Source organism: Columba livia, chromosome 3 (genome assembly GCF_036013475.1).
Source record: "Columba livia isolate bColLiv1 breed racing homer chromosome 3, bColLiv1.pat.W.v2, whole genome shotgun sequence".
Lineage (NCBI taxonomy): Eukaryota > Metazoa > Chordata > Aves > Columbiformes > Columbidae > Columba > Columba livia.
This window is the reverse complement of record NC_088604.1, coordinates 23,418,925-23,439,314: the sequence shown is the minus strand read 5'-3', so window position 1 is coordinate 23,439,314 and position 20,390 is coordinate 23,418,925. Positions and strand designations below refer to the sequence as shown.

At 33.9% G+C, this 20,390-nt stretch overlaps 1 protein-coding gene across 2 annotated transcripts in view; it reads left to right on the top strand.

The window, feature by feature from the left end:
* Nucleotides 1-20,390, top strand: part of CSMD1 (CUB and Sushi multiple domains 1) — a 1,084,328-nt gene that overhangs the window by 1,038,021 nt on the left and 25,917 nt on the right. For both annotated transcript variants that reach the window (XM_065056058.1, XM_065056057.1), the window contains exons 55-61: nt 9,299-9,487; nt 11,942-12,115; nt 14,189-14,371; nt 14,991-15,167; nt 16,347-16,526; nt 17,869-18,042; nt 18,960-19,133. In XM_065056058.1, the coding sequence (XP_064912130.1) occupies nt 9,299-9,487; nt 11,942-12,115; nt 14,189-14,371; nt 14,991-15,167; nt 16,347-16,526; nt 17,869-18,042; nt 18,960-19,133 (1,251 nt within the window). The remainder of the gene's footprint in view (nt 1-9,298; nt 9,488-11,941; nt 12,116-14,188; nt 14,372-14,990; nt 15,168-16,346; nt 16,527-17,868; nt 18,043-18,959; nt 19,134-20,390) is intronic.

The window sequence follows — 20,390 nt, the reverse complement described above, 5'->3', positions numbered from 1 at the left end:
CAAACCTGTGTCATTGATTCAACTGAGATTTTGCATATAATCTTTCTTTCAAACCTTGGTTGACTTCACTTGCATCAATAATGAACTTGGCTTCATTTCGCTGATAATCTACATCCAGTTACTACAAACTATAGATTACTACTTGAAGACATTGCAGAAGATTTTTTATTTTTATTTATTTTATTTATTTTAATTTCATTTTGCAACTGAGATACTGCGTATGCGTGAGAAACCTTGATATTTTTGGAAAACAAAGCTAGACCGTCCTCAGGCACTCTTTTTTCAATGATACATTGCTTTTACCTATTGTGTCAGTAGTAGGTTAACAAATAAGTCACTGGCAGAAAATTTACCGAAGAAATTATATGAAGTTTTTGCCTGACAAAATTAGGGCATAGAAAAGATCAAGTGTGCTGCTCTAGAGCGATATGATAAAAATTCATATGAAACAAAATATCAGTATGTTTATAGATCTTAAATGCACTGAAAGCACAGAACTCCTTTGCAATGGTATTTTCCCACTACTCCAGAATGCCATTATTCTGAAAATTTAATAATGACTTAATCTATCCTGGCAAACTGTTTTGGCACCCCAAGTAAAATCTTTAATCCCTTAAAATGAACACATTTTTTAATATTGGATTTTAGATTTATCTTGCAAGGTAACATAATCATTAAAACACCTATATCTTGGAAAAACTCATGCTCCTACTCTGTCACAAGTGAAAAAAATGGCTTGTTGTGAATTAGGGATATTTCAGGAGATTTAAAACCCCCAACTTTTTAATTGAAACAATAATATTGATTTTAAATTTGTATTTTAACATCTATATACATGTTTTAAGATTTGTAATAGTCATTTCTGGAATCTCGAGATCACTGAACTAAGATTTCAAAATCATAATTTGTGGGACAGGGCATTTTCAACTCTACATGGACTCTCTGTATTTCTTGGATAAAAAGAACATGTCAATAAGTCTATTTACTTGCATTCAAACTGGAATCAAATGGCATCAGAAAAATTCCAATAGCCAAATGTCTATTCTCTTCAGCAAACCTGACTTGGTGCAGCCTGAGTGTCCTACCTCAGAACTACCTATGAAAATATCTAATCCTAAAACAAACATGTTCAGGATGGACTTTTTTCCCTTTCCATTTGTCTTTGGAAGTACAGAAAACCAATCTCTACACTTGCTTCTTTTCATAATAAGTCTTCACCACAAAAATGAGAACTGAATCAAATGGTCTAATCAGGGCTCTGCGCTCCTGAATGCACTGCAGGTCATTTTTTCATATATTATGCTTCAGCTAAGAACTGCTGTATGAAACATCACAACCACATCTTCTAGAAAGCAAGTATTTGCAGGAAGGAGATTTTCTGACTCTTTTTTCTTTACTTTGGCATTGGATAAACTGTCCTATCACTTGCTGCCAGATCATAACACAGTGTCAGATGCATAAGCTATGTCAGAAAAAGTGTACATCCTTTGCTCCTGTTCCCTTCAGAACCCATTGTATTGTCTTACAAATAAGATTTAGGAGATTTTGCCTTTTTTTTTTTTTTTTTGCTGGGAAGATATGTTTGGCAAAGTTGCTGAGCTCTTAATAGCTTACGTTCTCCAGTCTGTGTCTGTAAGTCCAAGCTATTTGTTAGTAATAAAGAATTTAGGTCTTTGTTCACTTATCCTGGTTTTGTACTGAATTTTTAATTTGAAAGTTTTTTCTTTATTTATTTCATTATTGATTGATTTTTAAAGCTCAAGTAAACTTTTTGTCTCATTAAGGATCTGATATCTACAAGGAAATGTCGATTTTGTCATGTTTTCTTTAGTGGATGTATCATTTGAACCAGTGGTAATATGTTCCACTCCTTCACTGACAAGAAAAATGACCTTTCTGATGACAGCTGATAGAAGAGTGAGAGAGATTGAGACTGATGACCATTTCATCCAAAACAACTCTGAATTTAAATGTTTTTGCATCTATGTTGGTATCATGGAGTCACATAATCTGAGAATTTTATTATTTTTCCAAAGTCAGACATCTTTGTTGAGATTTTTGTATACTTTGAATGTTAGATTATATCTACCTGTTTACGATAGCATGTTGATCCTTCAGAAGGACAATTAGAGCTTGACTAAGTTTCCTGAATAAAGAGGTGGCATACAGGTTCAGAGATATTTACCTTGAAGTGGCAGAGATGTGCTTCTCTGAAGTGGCATCTACCTGGAGATCAGGCAAAGACATCTCAAAAGGTAGCAGAATCATCTTTTGGGACAACTGAGTAAATATCCTCTCCCATGTGAAAAAAAAACAGTGCTCTGATTAAGAAAAAACTAAAGAAAAATACTTTAAGACATGACTCTGGAGTTTGTACTATTATGAAGTTATTGTGTTGATACTACTTGTACACAGATGCCCACAAATGTGTTTGTATACAGACAATACATATAGAGAACAATGATAGGAAAATACTTTGTCTTTCTGATCTATCTGCTGGTGTTAATGGCTAAGTTTATGCTGGTGATGGAATAGGAAGAAGAGATTTCATTCATATCCAAAGCAAGTATTGTTTCATAAAGTTGGACCAACTCAGTTTAAAGCTTAAAAAAATAACTGCAAGCTCATGAAATTTCTTCTACCATACTTCTTCCTCCGTTTTTATTTTAGTATAGAGTTAGTTAATCAGAGAACTCAGTAGAAATTTTCCAAGAAAAAACAAGACTCCATTTTTGTAACAATGGAAGAATTCTTGGCATATTTATATCAATGTCAAATATTTTGGAATGCAATTAAAAGTGAAGTTTGGTTTAGCTTTTCATCTTGCAAGCAAAAAAAACATGAGCTCTTAATAAAAAAAAATACTTAAGTGAATCTACTAACCTTAGTTAAGGTCTTGTACATACTGAGATATTATTTAGTGTTAATTTGTTCTATTTCTAACAACATTTATTACAACATTAATTACAGTGAAAATTTCCTTGTTATTGTTGACTTTGAACCAAACTTTACTAAAATTCCATAGACTGCCCATTTTGTAATTGTGCTTTCATGAACAGTCCCCTTCTTTTACAGATAGCATTTCTTAGAACTTGTGATAAAGTCATAATATATCCTCTACCCTTATTCACTCTGAGTTCCAGTCACTATACTTGTTCTAGATACCAACACTAATGCAATACTTTTCAAATATAAAAGTTTTAAAACACTGTTCATCAGATACAAAAGTTTGAAACAGAAGCTTAACATTGTTTCTGACAAGGAAAAAAGAAAAAGGGAGAACATGAGAACAAAAAATGAAATACTGTGAATTATGTACTTTTTGATGATCATTCAACTTTTTAACAGAAAACTGCCTAAAGGACTCTGACACGGTCTTTTCATTTCTTTGTCCTCAAGGGTTTGAATCTACTCAGTGTGAAGTTCCAAAGTCATCAGGGCAGACTTGAAGTATTCTTCTTCTTTTCTCAACAGACTAAATTGAGAGTGCCAAAATTCATTTCCCATGTAACCCTTGACAGCTGTCATTGAGAGAAAGCAATCTCCATCTGCTCTCGCCATGATTTACAACTCAGTCTCCAGGGTGAAAGGCAATCAGGGAAACTACTGCTTTGGCTCTGCATACTGGCCAAGACAAATTCTTTTCTGAAGTGCTCCTTATTGCAACCCTTCTTAGCAACAGCACACTCGTATATACATATATTTAAAAATCTATAGCTGATGCTGAATGGCACTACAAGCATAATTTTGTTAACTTTTTAGCTTAAAGGATAATATTCTCATGCATAATTGTTTGATAAGACTTCATATGTGATGCAACAATTTTGTTGCACAAAGCACATGCTTAAATTATGCATTCAGTGACTATTCAGTATTTTACTCATCACTGAATTGGCTAAACAGATACTACTGTTACAAGAATGAGAACACTGCATCACAGAGACAAATTGATACTTTGGGACTATGATATATTGCTTGAACATTCCATATTAGTGGTCTGCATGAAGAATTAAGTTTTTCTATTCTCCCTATTGCATTTCAAAAATAATTCGGTTAGAATTGCTTTTGGGTAGCTTTAGGGCAGCATATCTTCATGAAACAAAGTTATTTTTTCTTAATTTCTAAGACTGGCTTTTCAGAAGCTAACTTGGCATTCTTACTAATTAAATCAAAATTTCAGTTTTAAGCAGGTATATTTTATTTTGTTTTGTTTTCATAATCACAACTGTATTTTACAAACGGAGTGCTGTTTTGAATGCCTGTTAAAAATTAAACCTAGGGAGAGACTTGTGTAATCCATAGAATGGGAAAAATTTTGGAAAATAATTGTATTAATGAATGTGCAAAACCTTAAATAAATGTGAGAATTTTGCAATATGATCCAGATTTTTCTTCTATTTCAATAGAATATTCAAACTTAAAAATAGAATAATTTGGCCAAATAGTTCCAATCTTCTGTTTCAACTAAGCCAGTGTGCAATAACAATGATTTTCACTAAACTGCAGTTGAAATAATGTATTTCCTTTCTTTTGAACAAATTCTGAAATGTCATTTCACTGTTTATTTTACTACTTTTTGCTTTAGCAGTATTTTTATCTCTGCAGTACTTCAGTGTTCATTTTTAAATAAAACAGTTTATCACTTTGATCTAGAAATAGGATAAATATTCAATATTATTGTTAAAGAAATAGTACTTTCTGATATTCTGGAGTTCTCATAACTCCCAAATCAGATTTCCATGTGACTGATAGTCCATGAAGCCATGGCAAGTTGTCTGCATTTTTGTTCCAGAAGGCCTTTTTGTTTTAAAGGTTTGTGCCTAGTATCCTCCCCCTTCCAGCAAAAGAGAGTACCAGGGCACCTGCTGCATTTCTGACCCTCACTCGGAACTTCAGGCAAGGCATTACTTTTCTATCCAGAGCAGCCCTGTCTTGGAGGCACTGTGTGAACGTAGCAAGCAGTGCTCTTCACAGTAAAGCAGTTGCAGGACATTCATTCTGTCTTAATGTAGACTCTTGAGAAAGCAAAGCAATGACTTCTTAAAATAGCAGTGGCAGACAATCTCTCACTTAGGATGTGATAAGCATAAAGTCTAAGCTTTCATTAGCCTGAAGATCATCAAAGTTACCTTTTTTAAAGAGTGCCCCGTGTTCTGAAGGTGAATATTCTTTATTGCTCCTGTTCATGCTCTTTTGATTTGAAGAGCAGAAGCTGAGATTTTTTTATGGTTAGAGGGTGTAAGTGCACATATAAGCCTTTAACGTAGTCCTTAGTGCCTTCAGTTACAGTGAACAGATCTGATTCTAGAAAATGCTTCTAGGACTGTTTTATCCTGTTACTGTTCAATATTAAAAGTATATACATATATATGGAAAGGTTCTGTATATCAGAGATAATTTACAAAAGAGGTTTGTATTTTCTTATAAACAGAAATCCATCCAACAATCAGAAGTATGAAACTAGGGAAAAGTTCAGATTTATAGGCAATCTTTTGATCCAAACATATTGAGCAAGCATGATGATGTTACCATGCCCTGTTACCAGAGCTGAAACTAAGGTGTGCATTTAAGTTGCTTTGTATCCTAGGAGCAATAAAAGACAAAAAGAAGCATTATGGCTCTCTTCTAAATTCAGGTCATTGGAAATTGATAACCTCCATTCAATGGGAATTAGGTTGCATGTGTATCTGTGTCAGTAAACACAAAGTCAGACAGACTTGAAACAGTAATGTAGATCACCAAAACACCTGTACACTGCTCAATCCACACATACAATATTTTTTTAAACTTGAAAGATCTGGTAATATATAACAGCTTATGATAATTGAAAATAAAGAAATTGTACAGTAAAACATGTTTTCTTGCAATAGATAGTGTTTTTAAACATTGGAAGCACAACAGAGAACTTCCAGTCTCGTGAGGCTGAGTCAAAGCTCTTTCTTGTGTTCATTATAATCTGATATAGCTGAACAGTATGGAACTCATAATGCTAATAAAGCACATAAATTCAGACCTCTGTTTCAAAGCTCTTATTTCAGCCAGTGAGTTAAAACAAATGTGGATAATATTAAATGGAGGCTAACAAACAGGCACCTGTACTGTGGATTTATATGAGTACAGCTCGGAGTCCTAGTTGCACCAGGATAAGATTTCTAATACAAGAAAGAATTAAATATGATTTGTAAATTCATATTAATTCATTTTTGAACTATTAGAGTCCTTTGGGGTTTTATTGCAGAGGATTTTTGCAATCATGCAGACAATTAACTTCCATACTTTTTTTATCTGCACAGAATTTATTTTATGAAAGAGCTATTATTCCTGGTAATCAAAATGGCTGCTAAAATAGGTAGATGTCAGTAGAGCAGAAAAGTGTTAATTTGCTGTAGTTACTTTTCAGTATGCAGTTTCATTACAAAATGGGGTACTCATTAGAGCATAGACATAAGTCTCAGAAGACCTAAGCTCAGTGCTACACCAGTACAAATATTCCATACAACCTTGGACATCAATTTGTGATATAGTGGGTCACAATACTGATAATGTGTTACTGTGAAGTTAGGGATCAAAACTGTGTTACCATATAATAGTAATTTTAGATAAATAGACAGACTGTGAAATATTCTCTTCTGCATTTGAAATTAAATCTACATGTTTGAACTATACAGTGTCTAGGCATGGGAATTTAATTGCCTCCACTAATTAAGAAGCTTCTTCAAAAAGTTTTTCATTAGGAACAAGTAGCACATCCACAGGAATTGTTTGAAGCATGGTTCAGCTTGGGCATGGGCAGCAGGTCCATTCTTCGTGAGCACTTCAGAAAAATCCATTAAAGTCTGGAGGGTAGCAGAGCACAACAGCACAGACATGGACATTATCTACTTGCCTCATGCCAGAGAACAAGTGCTGGTAGTCTTTACTTCATATTGATACAAATGTTGCTTCAAATGTTAAGGAAATCATAAACATATGTAGACAGATTGAGTTTAAAGATATATTTGTATAAAACAACTTGTAAGTGTGCAGGCTGTTTCCAAAAGCAGAAGCTTTACAGCATCATCTACACAGCACTACACTATATCTAATTGCCTAAAAAACAGGGTTAATTGGGATGCAGCATGCATTGCTTCTGGGAGGTGTGCTAGTTTCTCTGACAAAGAATTGCACTGTGAGTACAGACACATGAGCTCATTTAGCTCTAGCTGAATATTTTGGTAGGGCTTCATGTCAATGTTCTGTATGTTTTAGAAACTTTCACTGGTGTCTCTGTTCTACAGTGGTAGTAGTATTGCCAGTGAAAGAATTGGACTCAGTTGACAATAACTGGTAAGAATGAAAAAAGCAGTTACAAAGAATGAAATGTATTTTTTTACGTAATGTAAAAAGAAAAAAGCATTTTCTCTTGATGGTACTCTTAAATACAAATCCCCAGAAACAGGGATTTTCAGAGTTCTTCTAAGCAAGCACAGAGACAGAGTCTTCCATACCCAGATCTTTCACAACTTCCAAAAAGCAGTCAGATTTTAGGACTTTGCATTTTCCCCTCTTTTATGAGATAGCAAAAAAGTCAGTGAGTAAAATGATATTTGCTTTTGTCAGTTAAATCTCAGCATAAACACATATTTGTGTAACCTGCTCATATCTGATTTATGTATAACATGTATAAGGTTATAAAACTAAATTTAAATAATTGTTGGTACTATGAAATATAAGCTATACTGTTATAAGGTAAGCTCAATGTAACTTCTTTAGTGGATTATTTCATAGGATTCACCATAAAACAGAATAGGAATAGTTTCAGTCAGGAGACTTTGTAACTTTACTACTTCAAGAGGAAAAAAAATTAAAAATAATAAATAAAAGCAGATATTTTTCTTCTCTGTGTAATTTTCAGTGTTTTAAATAAAAATCAGTAGGTGGCAAATAAGATTTCTTCATGTCAAAGAGTGTTATCCTTCTCCCCCCAGCTGCAAATATTGCTTCTAAAATAATTTTTATGAAAGAAAAATTTGGATTCGTATGGGATGTTCTTTAGACCCAAATATATACTTGTATAGAATCCATTGCACGATTGAAATAATGAACATCTAATGCTGTTAAGATCGTGTCTATAAAAGAGAAATAGAAACAATTGTAACTGTTTTTCATGAACATTTTAACATGTTAATATTTCTTTAAAATACTGATACTTTTTAGTTGATTGTATGAAATGTTCTTTCAATGAACCAACATTTGCAAAAGCTGATTTGTTCTAGTGTATTAGCTAATCAGTACATTTAATTTATATGTATAATAAAACTTAACCTTTTGAAAAAATAAGATTCAGGAATAAAAAACAGTGCATTAGTGACTCCATATATCTTACCTCTAAAAGGATAGTTCTATCTGACATTCTTCTCCATTGGTTTCTTTTTTTTTTGAAAATTAATTTGAACTAGATGATCTACTTGAAAGGTACATTCCTGTCATTGTTTGATGAACTGTAATTTATAAAACTAACAATATTCTAAGTATTTTTTTTTATTTATACCATTTTGTTTAGAGTGAAGATGGGAGGGGTGGAGGAGGCATTTATAACTTTTCAGAGAACTTTCAAATGAATAGAGAGCAAAACTGGGAGTTTGCAGTGGAGACTTCAGTGTCTCATCATAATATTCTACCAGCAAACCACCATGTGCACTGCAGAGTATGAAATGAAGGTCTGAGGAGGGTGGATTTGCCTTATACAAAAACTGAACAGTCATGACAGTACCCCATAACTTTTTAGGTTTTTAACTGCTATCTGAAAAATCATTTCATGCTTACCCTCACTTCCACTCCAATATCAAATATTTGATTTTTTCACCATCTTCCTTCTGTTCTGCACAATAATAGCAGAAAATGTTCTTGCTAATGTTGGAAGCAATTTTTCTGATGACAGGAAATTTTAAAAAATGTTCAAGTGTTATTTAAACTATATACCGGTTTGATTTTTTATTTGGTTTCCTTCACATAAAAAATAAATAGAAGACCAAACCAAACCTACCAAAAGAACAATTAAAAATTCCTTTGATTTCTCTCATATGTCCAAGACTGTTACAAGAACTGGAGTAAAATCATAGTATTACTTTCAAAGCAAAAGGATCTAGAGACTCACTTAAGAGTCAACATATCTGATATTTAAGTGAAATAAAAACCATAAAGTATATTACATGGATTACAGTCATGAGCCGCTAGTGAAAGAACAAAAAATTCAGTGTTACTCTTTATTTATGACATTTCTATTATGCATCAGTGATGAACACCATTTGTCTTACAGTGGTGAACTGTTCTGATCCTGGCTTTGTGGAAAACGCAATTCGGCATGGACAGCAGAATTATCCTGAAAGTTTCAAATACGGAACAAGTGTGGCATACCACTGCAAGAAGGGCTTTTATCTGTTGGGTTCATCTGCTTTGACCTGTAAAGCTAATGGCTTATGGGACAGATCACTACCAAAGTGTTTGTGTAAGTATTCATTCAGTTTTATTAACATTGAAGAGTAGTGTGTGATTTTTTGCCATCTCTTGAGGAACAAAAAAAGGACTTTAGGATCAACATGTTGCAAATTGTACAGCTCAGTAAGAAAATATTAAGACAAGCTCTCTGCAACTTATCATTATTTAAATGGGTTTAGGGGGAACTGTGGAGCTACCATTTCAACTGCCAGAAAGTTAAGATTAATTTACCCTTTAGGTGTACCATTAAGATATCTGAAAATAGCTAAAGAAATCTAAAGTTATTATTTATATGGTATCATTTAGATTGATAGCCTAAGACCATTAATGCCTATTGCAGATTTTTTTTTTTTAAGAGTATGAAGTGTGTATCTAAGAACGAATCTACGATATGTTATGTAAGAAAATTTGCTCAAGGTGATCTTTTTATACCATCACTTAATACTTCCTCCATCACTTTTTCCCTTGGAGAGGGAGGAAATCTTCTGCTGTTTCCTGTAACCAATTCAGTGAGCTTCAGAACTCTACAAAATAAGAGTTTGGCTGACTTTCATTTTCCTCAGAGATATTTTTTTTCTCTGATCACTATTAATTTTCTGACATTAGATTTCTGAATTACAATGCAATTAGAGGAAATAACAAAATGAAAGTATACTTTAATTTGCAAACACATCAGATGATTTTAAAATTTTTGCTCTACAGAATTATTTTTTTATTTAAATGATTTATTTTATGAATATACTTACAGACCAATCAGTTCAATAAATACAGCTAGTGAATTTGTTTCTTTTTTTTTAACATTTGCTTTATTCCTGCTACTTTGTATCTAATATCCACATGACTCAAGCAGGTTTTTTTGATTTTCACAACACTGTGAGGTTTCAATATCTGTCAATAAGAATGATAATCTGAAAACTTCATTTCTTTAAAATTCAATAATAAAATAATTGAAAAAAATACAGCAATTCAAATACAAAATAAATGTGTAAAATTGTTCATTTGACAAGAATATTTTCCTGATGCAAGAATAAGCCTTACTTTTTGTATCTTAGAAAAAAACATTTTGAAAGTCCATGGCCAAATTCTATTGGTGATCCCTTCCTACTGCCCGAACTGGGGTCTCAATGTGAAGGGACATTCCTTATGCAAGGGGAAAAAGAAGATGGGGAACCTAAATCACGTAGATTAGCTACCCATTTTTCCACATCAAGTGTTTTGGAAGTTTGACAGCATTTACATGGCTTTTTGTTTTTAGGCAGTGCTCAAGGAAAGTAATTTTTGTCCATCCCCTCAAATAGGGATTCCTGACCTTGCTCTGGGGACTACTGTTTGAAGCTGTAGGAACTTTCAAATTATTCTGGGAGGCGCCTACATTCCTCAATCTCCTACTGGATTAGCTTCCACTAATTTGCTGCTCGTGTACTGTAACACTATCTGAATCCTAAATATCACCATGGCAAATTAAACATCCTTTCCCCCAAGAAAAAAAACAGTGAAATGAATAGGTCTTTTTATGAGAAAAATTTGTTTGTCTATTAACAGACGAAGTCGGTCAGAGTCTTTTCAAGTACTATGAAATATATGTAATTTTCAAAGGTTATCAGTGATAATCTCTCATTTTCAAGCATTAAGATTGCTTTTGGTGATAGGGCAGAGTGCTTAGAGATGCAGATGAGATAAATTTTGAACCCAAATTGGACACAAGAGTGAAAAAAATAGAAAGCCACTACTTTTTTATATGCAGGACAGTACCTATGAGTGTCATTGCTTAAAAATGAATGCTTCTTTACTTCTCCATAAACTGGGAAAATTTCATGCTACTTGTGACAGTCATCATACAGCCACGTTAATGTGACCCATTTATGTTTTTCTTCCAAAAATTCTGATCACCCAGTTTATCTTATTTTTTCTCAAACAAAATGTACACATTAACTCAAGTACAAATATGATTCATAATTTACAAAATTATCAGTAATACATTTTCCTTTTGCTCACTTTAGTACAACACATTGTTATAATACTACTACAGATTGAACTTTTAAAAATTTCTTTATAGTGCCTAAACTGGATCTTGTTATTTTATAGATATGGTAAAGCTACTTACAATTACAGTATCTGTAATATATGCACACATTACCACATTCTTTCTTCCTTCTCAACCTTAACAGAAATAATGTGTATTTTTTGTAGGGAAGGACAGTGAACAGAAATGCATGAGGAAAGAGTGTTCTGCATATTTTCAGGGAAAGGCTAAACTAGATAGGTTAGTTTTACAAGTAGCTTTTTGTTTAATCTTACAACCAAGCAGTAAATCACCTATAGCAACAGCAAAATTGAAGATATGATGGAGTTGAAATCTTAACAGAAGTTTGTGTTGTGTGGAACTAGCCTCATGTTTAAAGGTTATAATAGGACTTTTTTGTGGCATGAGATAGCCTTATAATACTGGTTTTTCCTCTGTTAGCTATTTCTTGTGGACATCCTGGGGTACCTGCCAATGCAGTTCTTTCAGGAAACAAATTTACATATGGCTCCGTAATTCACTATTCTTGCACAGCGGGTCGAAAGCTTATAGGAAATTCTACTAGAGAGTGCCAAGAAGATAGCCACTGGAGTGGAACTCTCCCTCACTGTTCAGGTACTTGTACCAGCCATCATCTGAATGTCACCTTTAATTACATGAATAAGGCTATTCTTAACCAAAATATTTTAATATACTTTCTCATTCTCTTTATTATTAGTTTGTATCTTTACTGCTTAGCTAGATGGTATAGTTGTATACTGCAGTATATAGAAGCCACAAAATGCTATTTAAAACCTGGTGGAGTTCTGCTTAAAAAGGATAAATTTAACACTTTATCTTCATGAACAGTGTTTCGTGTAAACAAAGGTTGTCACCTAAGAAAATGTTGATTAAAATCCACCGCAGTAAAGGTTACTAGTTAGCTGTCACGGAGGCATCCCAAAAATCAATTTAAACAGGTGACAAGCTCCAAACAGACTTTATTCTGACCAGAATTGTTTAGCAGAGAACCAGATAGAAATGAGGTTTATCAAAAATTATTCAGCACTCTGACAGCATTAGGAAAAACAGATTCAGATACTGGTTAGGAAATCAGTTACTACACAGACAATTCAGACTCAATGGATCCCAAAACTCTAGAATGATGATTCAAAATGCTCATCTTCCCACTCATACAAAGTGATGACTCTCAATGGTACCCAGAAGATAGCTTACCAATAAGGCAAGGTGTTTCAGTCCTCTAGGAACTTCCCTTAGATGGCATCCTAATCTAAGGAGAATCTTCCACTGCTTTACTGAAACCCAAAATATCACATCAACAGGCTTCCCTTCATCAACTAGATGGGCAGCCTTGTCATAGAAAGAAATTAAGTTTTTTAAGCAGGACTTCCCTTCATGAACCCGTGCTATCTGAGACCAATGACTGCGTTGTCATTCAAATGTTTTTCAATAGCTTCCAGAATAAACTTCTCCATGATTTTGCCAGGCACAGAAGTGAAATTGACAGGCCTGTTGTTGCCAGGGTCATTCCTGTAGCCCTTCATGTAGATTGGGATGTTTGCCAGCTTCCAGCCATCTGGGATCTCTCTAAATTCCTAAGAGCACTGATTGTATCCAAAGTGTCTGTGTCAAACTTGTTATACTGAAACCTTATGACACGTACATAATCGTACTTTCCAACTTTAGAAAATATTAATTTCTGAAATGAAAGTTTGGTTTTCTCAACATTTTGCTATTGTTATTCTTTTATTCATGATATTGTCCTTCATCTCAGAGGTATGCCTATGATGAAAAACATATGTAAGAAGATAAAGACTTCCACATATGGAATTACTTATGCATATTTTGGAAACAACAACAACAAAAGCAACATAGTTTTCATAGAAGTTCACTCTAGATGTACAATTTAGAAATGGAGAACAAAGGATAATGTTGCTATGAACCACAAATTAGACACAGAGGGATTTAGGACAGACACAATTTTATGTCAAAATTGATAATAAATTGTTGATACTGAGACCATACTTCCTTGACCTTCTTGGGTAGCATTTCCTTTAACAGTCACTTTGCCTGATAAGGGAGTCAACTGATTCATCAAACATATGAGGACATGTTTGAGAGGTCTGTTTTGCAGCACTTTCTTTCTCTTTAAAAATTGTAACCAATACTTGCATGTTAATTTAAATTATGAGGAAAATTAGGAGGTGTCCTTTTCATTCTTGACAGGCACAGGGGTCCAAATACCATTTAGTCTTTTCTGTGAATATATGTAATTTAAATATATATTTCAAGAAACTTGAATGTGTTTTTCTTCACTCTTACTGATATCTAATGTTTGTTATTAGACATTATTACTAGCAGAGAAGTTGAACAATGAAATACAATATGAAAGGCAACAAATTTGTTGAACTGAGAAAAAATGACAGGGACAGGTTCACAATAATATTTTGTATTTTATTTGTATCATATTCTATGTTTAGGTCCATACAGGTTTGACATAGGAAGTAGGCTAAAAAGACGTTATTTTCCTCTTTGGCTTTGGTTTCACACCCTTCCACTGGAAGAAGAGTGGTTAATTGTATCAGAAACAATGCAGTTAGTACTGTTATTTGCAAGAGAGTATTTTAACTACCACTACATTTGCATGTAACATCTCTGCCAATATTTCTGCTCTCTTGTGTTTTACAGGAAATAATCCTGGCTATTGTGATGATCCAGGAGTACCAGCTCATGGGTCTAGACTAGGGGATGAGTTCAAAATAAAAAGTCTGCTACGTTTCTCATGTGAAATGGGCTATCAGCTGAGAGGATCTGCAGAACGAACATGCCTGCTTAATGGCTCCTGGTCAGGTGTACAGCCTGTGTGTGAAGGTAGGTATTAATAGCATCCGCATTTGTGATAACATTGAATGACATTTGCTAATGACATTTTATTCTTTAATTAAAAAGAAGTTCTGTTCCAGAAACACATTTTCATATTGCACTGTAGAAATCTCAGATGTATGAAGCTGAAACATAACCATTGCCTTAATGTATAACTACAAATGCCCAGAAGGTATGGTGGCTAATACAGAATAACTGTTCTTTTCTTGATTCAAAAAAGAAAAGGGCAGGAAGATAATACTTTCCTATGATTAATAAACTAGAGGCAAAACAAAGGCACAGGTCTGTCAGAAATTTCGGAATGAGCTTGATTCTCTCCAGTGACTGTATTGGGTGGAGTGGAAGCTATCTGGATCCGCAATTGGAAAAAAACAAACAAAATACCCAACCAAACAAACAAACAAAACCAAACAAACCCACACATTCAAATAAAATGATCATATTAACAAAGAGAAATAAGTTATAAGAATACACCTATTAAACATTTTCTTATTAATAGTAAAACTTACTACAGCTTTTTGAAAAGATGGGCTACTGACCTTGCTGGTTTTGCTTTTATTTAGTCAGCTATCATGCCATATTGATTTTTCTAAACTTTTCTTCACAGCTGTATCTTGTGGGAACCCTGGGACCCCAGCCAATGGTATGATAATATACACCGATGGAATATTATTCTCCAGTTCAGTCATTTATGCCTGCTGGGAAGGTTACAAAACTTCAGGGCTAACTACTAGACATTGTACTGCTAATGGGACATGGACTGGCACTGCTCCAGACTGCACAGGTCAGAAATAAACTTTATTCCTCTAAAGCTTTAAAGTAATAAGTCATCCAGCCTTCCTAATTAAAATTAATATTTTGTGTGATAAAATAACACTTTTTCGCCTGTCATCTGTCTTGTAATACATGAATACTCTCTGTGTCTAAAGTAGATGCCCTTTCTATACATGATAGATGTTTTGGAACTATCTTTTTAAGATGGATACAAAGGTAATTTTTCTTCATCTGTTTACCTCGTTAATGTCAATATAGAAAACACAACATTATTCCTAAGAATACGTGTTCCTCTAGAGGTTCCCTTAGTTGTGGTGAGTTTGTTTTTTTGGGTTTTGTGTGTTTCTGGATTTCAGTGCCTTTATTTATTAAAAAAAAAATTATGGTCAAAACATTCTCTGGGAAAATTAACATGGAAATGTAAATAATTATTTAGATAAGTACTTGTGTAAAATTTGTATTTATTTTGCACATATGCTGTGGCAAAATATCAGTCAGAATAGCAACATTAATTACTACAGTAGAACAAAATCACTCTGCAATGAAGATTGTCAGAATGCTCTGTGTATAGAGGATGAAAGTTCTCATAGTTCTAAATGAGATTTTGCCTAATCGGACACATTACTATGCCAGTATTTATTGTGAGCCAAATGAGTCAGCTCTGACCAATAACCACTCTGCTAAGGACCAAGATTCAGGGAACAGCAAGACTGGGCTACTCTATCAGGGAAAGCGAGTAGGGAGTGCTGCAAGACCAGCAGGGCCAGTGGCCTCACTGACAAGGCCAGCCTGACAGTACGTCAGCACAGGGATACAACAACAAAAAGAGGAATTTCATAACTTTGTTGGAATTGCATTGCACCATCAACATGAGGTGTAATGTGACAAAGATCCCAGTATAAAGAAAGGAAAAAATCCTAGCAGAACTACCACCAACAGAACCGTCTGAATTAGGATTAGAGTGTACCAGCTAGTGTATTTAAGGAACACAATATTTAGCCCATGCTATTGCAATGCCTCAAAATTATGACTTTTTACCTAAAGATGAAAGATTATGTTTTTGATTTTGTGTGAAATATATTGATCAAAAACTGTCTTGTTTTATATACTAAAGAGAAAGGACATTAGTTCGATGTTTCATTACATGTTTATTGAAAAAATACCTTTTTCTTTTTCTTTTCCTCACTAGTGATCAGCTGTGGAGATCCCGGTGCATTAGCAAATGGCATTCAGTTTGGAAGTGATTTTACCTTTAATAAGACAGTCAGCTATCAGTGCAATCCAGGATACCTGATGGAGCCTCCCAGTTCATCTACCATGCGTTGTATAAAAGACAGCACATGGAACCAGAGTAAACCAATTTGCAAAGGTGTGCTTTCAGACCTGAATATTTTACAAATATTGTTTTAATACTATATGTGAAATTCACTAATCAGAGCATTTATTTATATCAAAAAAAAAAAAGTCAAAACATTCTCTGGGAAAATTAACATGGAAATTTAACTTAATAATTTCGATAAGTACTTGTGTAAAATATGTATTTATTTTGCACATGTGCTTTGGTAAAATATCAGTCAGAATAGCAACATTAATGACTACAGTAGAACAAAATCACTCTGCAATGAAGATTGTCAGAATGTTCCATTTAAAATGCTAGGAATGAAGTACTCATTTTCCTTTTTGGGCCCTTTTATCTTGGATTAGATGGCCAAAATTCTGTGAAGGGATTTTGCAAACCAAACTTTCTATAAAAGATTCCCTTTCTGCAGCAGTGAAGTCATCATAAATAGCCAAAAAAGGTGCTTCACAAATATCTAATTACAAGTACTAACATAAAGGTCATAACGGAGATAAGACTGAAAGGCAAATGAGGCAGCCTGGTCAAAATTGTTAGCACTACTGCAGCAGCTCAGAGACTAAATTTAACAGCATCTTCTGCTTATGAAAGGCCTAGACTGCCAACTCGCCTAGCACCTCTTTAAAGTGATGCCTAAGTCTAAATTATTAATTAAATTTTGTCATATAGATTCGACAGACTACATTTTCTGTTGTAAAAACACCAAGTGATTTTATGGTAGTCGTTTTTGCTGAAAGAACTGAGGTGTAAATGTAGTCTGTGTCATTCCAGATCTTGGGCACACTTAGAGAAGCTGGAAAAAAATCAGAATACTTTTAAAGAGTCTTAGCCACTACTTACCAGTAAAGCCAACGTCCATTATGTGCTGAAAGCCTTAGAAAATGAGCAGATGAATGAATAAAGTTGTATTAAAGGCTTCAAGTAGTGCTGCAAAAATAGTTCAAAATAAAATGAAAATATTTATATTCATAGAATCATAGAAACATATTTATTGAAATAAATTAGATTTACTGAAAACTTTCCTCTAGCTGAGTAGCCTGTTGCCAACAATGATCAGTAATGAATATGCAGGGAAAAGATTCAAAACTAGGTAAGCTATATACTCTTCCAGCTTCCAGCAACCTAGACCTCAGGGACTTCCTAAACCTAGAGATGGTATTTTTGTATTTAAATTGTTTTTCTGCCTATTACAGGCTGCTTTGTCAACAAAAAAAATGCTTTGTTGGAACTGAACAGCATGAATTTTTAATTTTTTTTTGTTTCAAAAGTGTGGGTAGATATTATGTTGCATTCTCCTGAATCTTATAAAGTCTTGAAATTGTAACTTTTTTTTTTTTTTTTTTTTGTGACACAGCTATTACCTGTGGCCCCCCTCCACCAGTTCTCTATGGGAAAGTGGAAGGATCTGATTATCGGTGGGGGGCCAGTGTGAGTTACAGCTGTGCAGAAGGCTATCAGCTATCTAAAACAGCTATTCTCTCCTGTGAAGGTCGAGGAGCTTGGCGGGGAGACATTCCTCAATGTTTGCGTAAGTTTTCAGGGTACCTTTGTGTCGGACTTTACCAATTCTATAATCAATTCTCTTGGGGCACAGTCAGTTTCTCGCAGTTTAAAAACATCTCAACTAGATCACATAATATATGGATTACTGCAGGCTTCTCGTCTTCCAAACATATCTTATGGAATCGAGTGGCTGTACCTGTTTAAGGCTATGGTTTTCTTCCTTTCCCCAAAATTCACTTCCATCTCTTATTACCTAATTGGACCCATCACCATTTACCTTACTGATAATATTTTTGCGTGTTCTGATTTTCACTCTTGATAAGCATGGTTAAAATTTTCTCTTATACTTTTCCTTTTTTCCTCCCTGTTTCCATTTCCATTCACAGGTGAAAACAAAGATCCCAACCCTTAAACTCATAGCCTTGCTATCCTTTCTAAATTCTTTTTGCTTTCATGAAGTACATAATCTCATATCTTGTTTGCATTTGTTTTTCAACTTCTTCTAAATCTGTCAACTCATCATTTTCAGTGCTTGAAATCTTGTCAGGACTCTGACAAACATTTTTTCTTTTACTTAATTAGGGTAAAATTTTCCATCCTACTCATCTTAGGGTGACTGATGTGAAAATTGGATAATTTTTTAAGCACTACAGTATAGCATTGTCTACTCTGAGGTTACTTTGTCATCCAAATCTAATCAGCATTTAAGTGTCTCAATTAAAAGGTCTATTTTTCCAGGTTAACTTTAATGATTATAATAGCCATAACAGTGACAATAAATTTTAAATTGCTGTCCAGAATTTATCTAAGCTACAATTCTACACAGATAAATGAACAGCATTTGCACTCACATTCAGTACGCACATAAAACAATGCATAATACTTTACTTGAATTATGTACAGTTTTTAATAAGTTTTTCTTTTTGTTTTTTTATTTATTAGCTGTGTTTTGTGGTGATCCTGGTACTCCAGCAGAAGGACGCCTCAATGGAAAAAGTTTCACGTACAGATCTGAAGTTAGCTTTCAGTGCAGACCCCCTTTTATTCTAATAGGCTCTTCAAGAAGATTCTGTCAAGCAGATGGTACTTGGAGTGGAATTCAGCCAACATGTATTGGTAATAACTACCACTACTTGTGCTAAATCTACCGAGAATGTGCTTGATAAACTATTACATTATCTTAAATCTAGCAATTAGCTTTCCAAATATAGAAAACGTCTGTGCAATATAAAAAGAACTAGATAAATAAGGTTACATTTTGAGCATAAAAAATTTAGGATAAACACAATCACATATGAAGTAACTTGTAAATTTACGTGATTGCTTGTCTGCTGGAAATGCAGAATGTCAATAAGTGCAAGCACATAAATTTGTTCCATCTATTTTTAGAATCTTTTAGATACACAGAAGACTTTGACAGATTAAAGACCACATTCTGTCACTGGAGAGTTAAAGGCACTTGTCAAAATCAATCCTAAATCAAAAAGATTTTTGGACTTTTAGGAAGTGGCTTGTACAGCTCAAAAGGATGAAGCATGCTGGGTCTGATCTTTTGAAATTCTGATAAACTGCCAAGTACTATCAGTTCCTCTTAGACTGTTGTGCAACTGATAGGCTTTTAGCATGTTACATAGTTGGACTAACTGAGAGAAATACTGGTCACCTGTAAAACTGGCATCAGAATTTGATCCAACTTGGGCTGATCTTTCTAATCAAACACATTCAGATATAGACTGCAGCCTATTTATATATTTTACTCTGACTGAGACATTGTCTATATGGAAGAGCTTGGGTGGGCACCCTGGGAAAAGGTGGTAAGCTTAATTATTGAAAGCAGCCTGTATTTCTAAATTAAGACATTAACCCTCAATATAAGTCTTTGATACAAAATCAAAACTCCTTCTGCCTCTATTTTTTATTTACTGGGCAATCCATACTTCATCTGTGTTTTGTAACAGAGGCAAAAAGGTTTCAAAAGCTGAATCTCAGGCCTACTGTGAAGAATTAAATTTGAAAATGTCATAATGACATTTCTATTTATATTTTGCATAAGATAATATATTAAGAGTTATATTCTGGTGGCATACCATTTTTGTGGGGGGACTGTTTTTTCATTCTTCAGCAATGAGTGAGGTAGTAGTCTATTTCAAAGTTTGGTTTCCTTGGTGACATATAAAAAAAATATCAAAAGTATTTTACTTGCTACAAGAAGGCAGGTTGGGTTTGGGTTTTTTTTGTTGTTGTTTTTTGTTTGGTTGGTTTTCATTTGTTTTGGTTTATTTGTTTTTGTGGTTTTGGTTGGTTTTTTTTTTTTTAGAAATCTAACTTAATCAGTAAACTGTTCATTAAGAAAGAAGAAAAAAGATTTCCCTA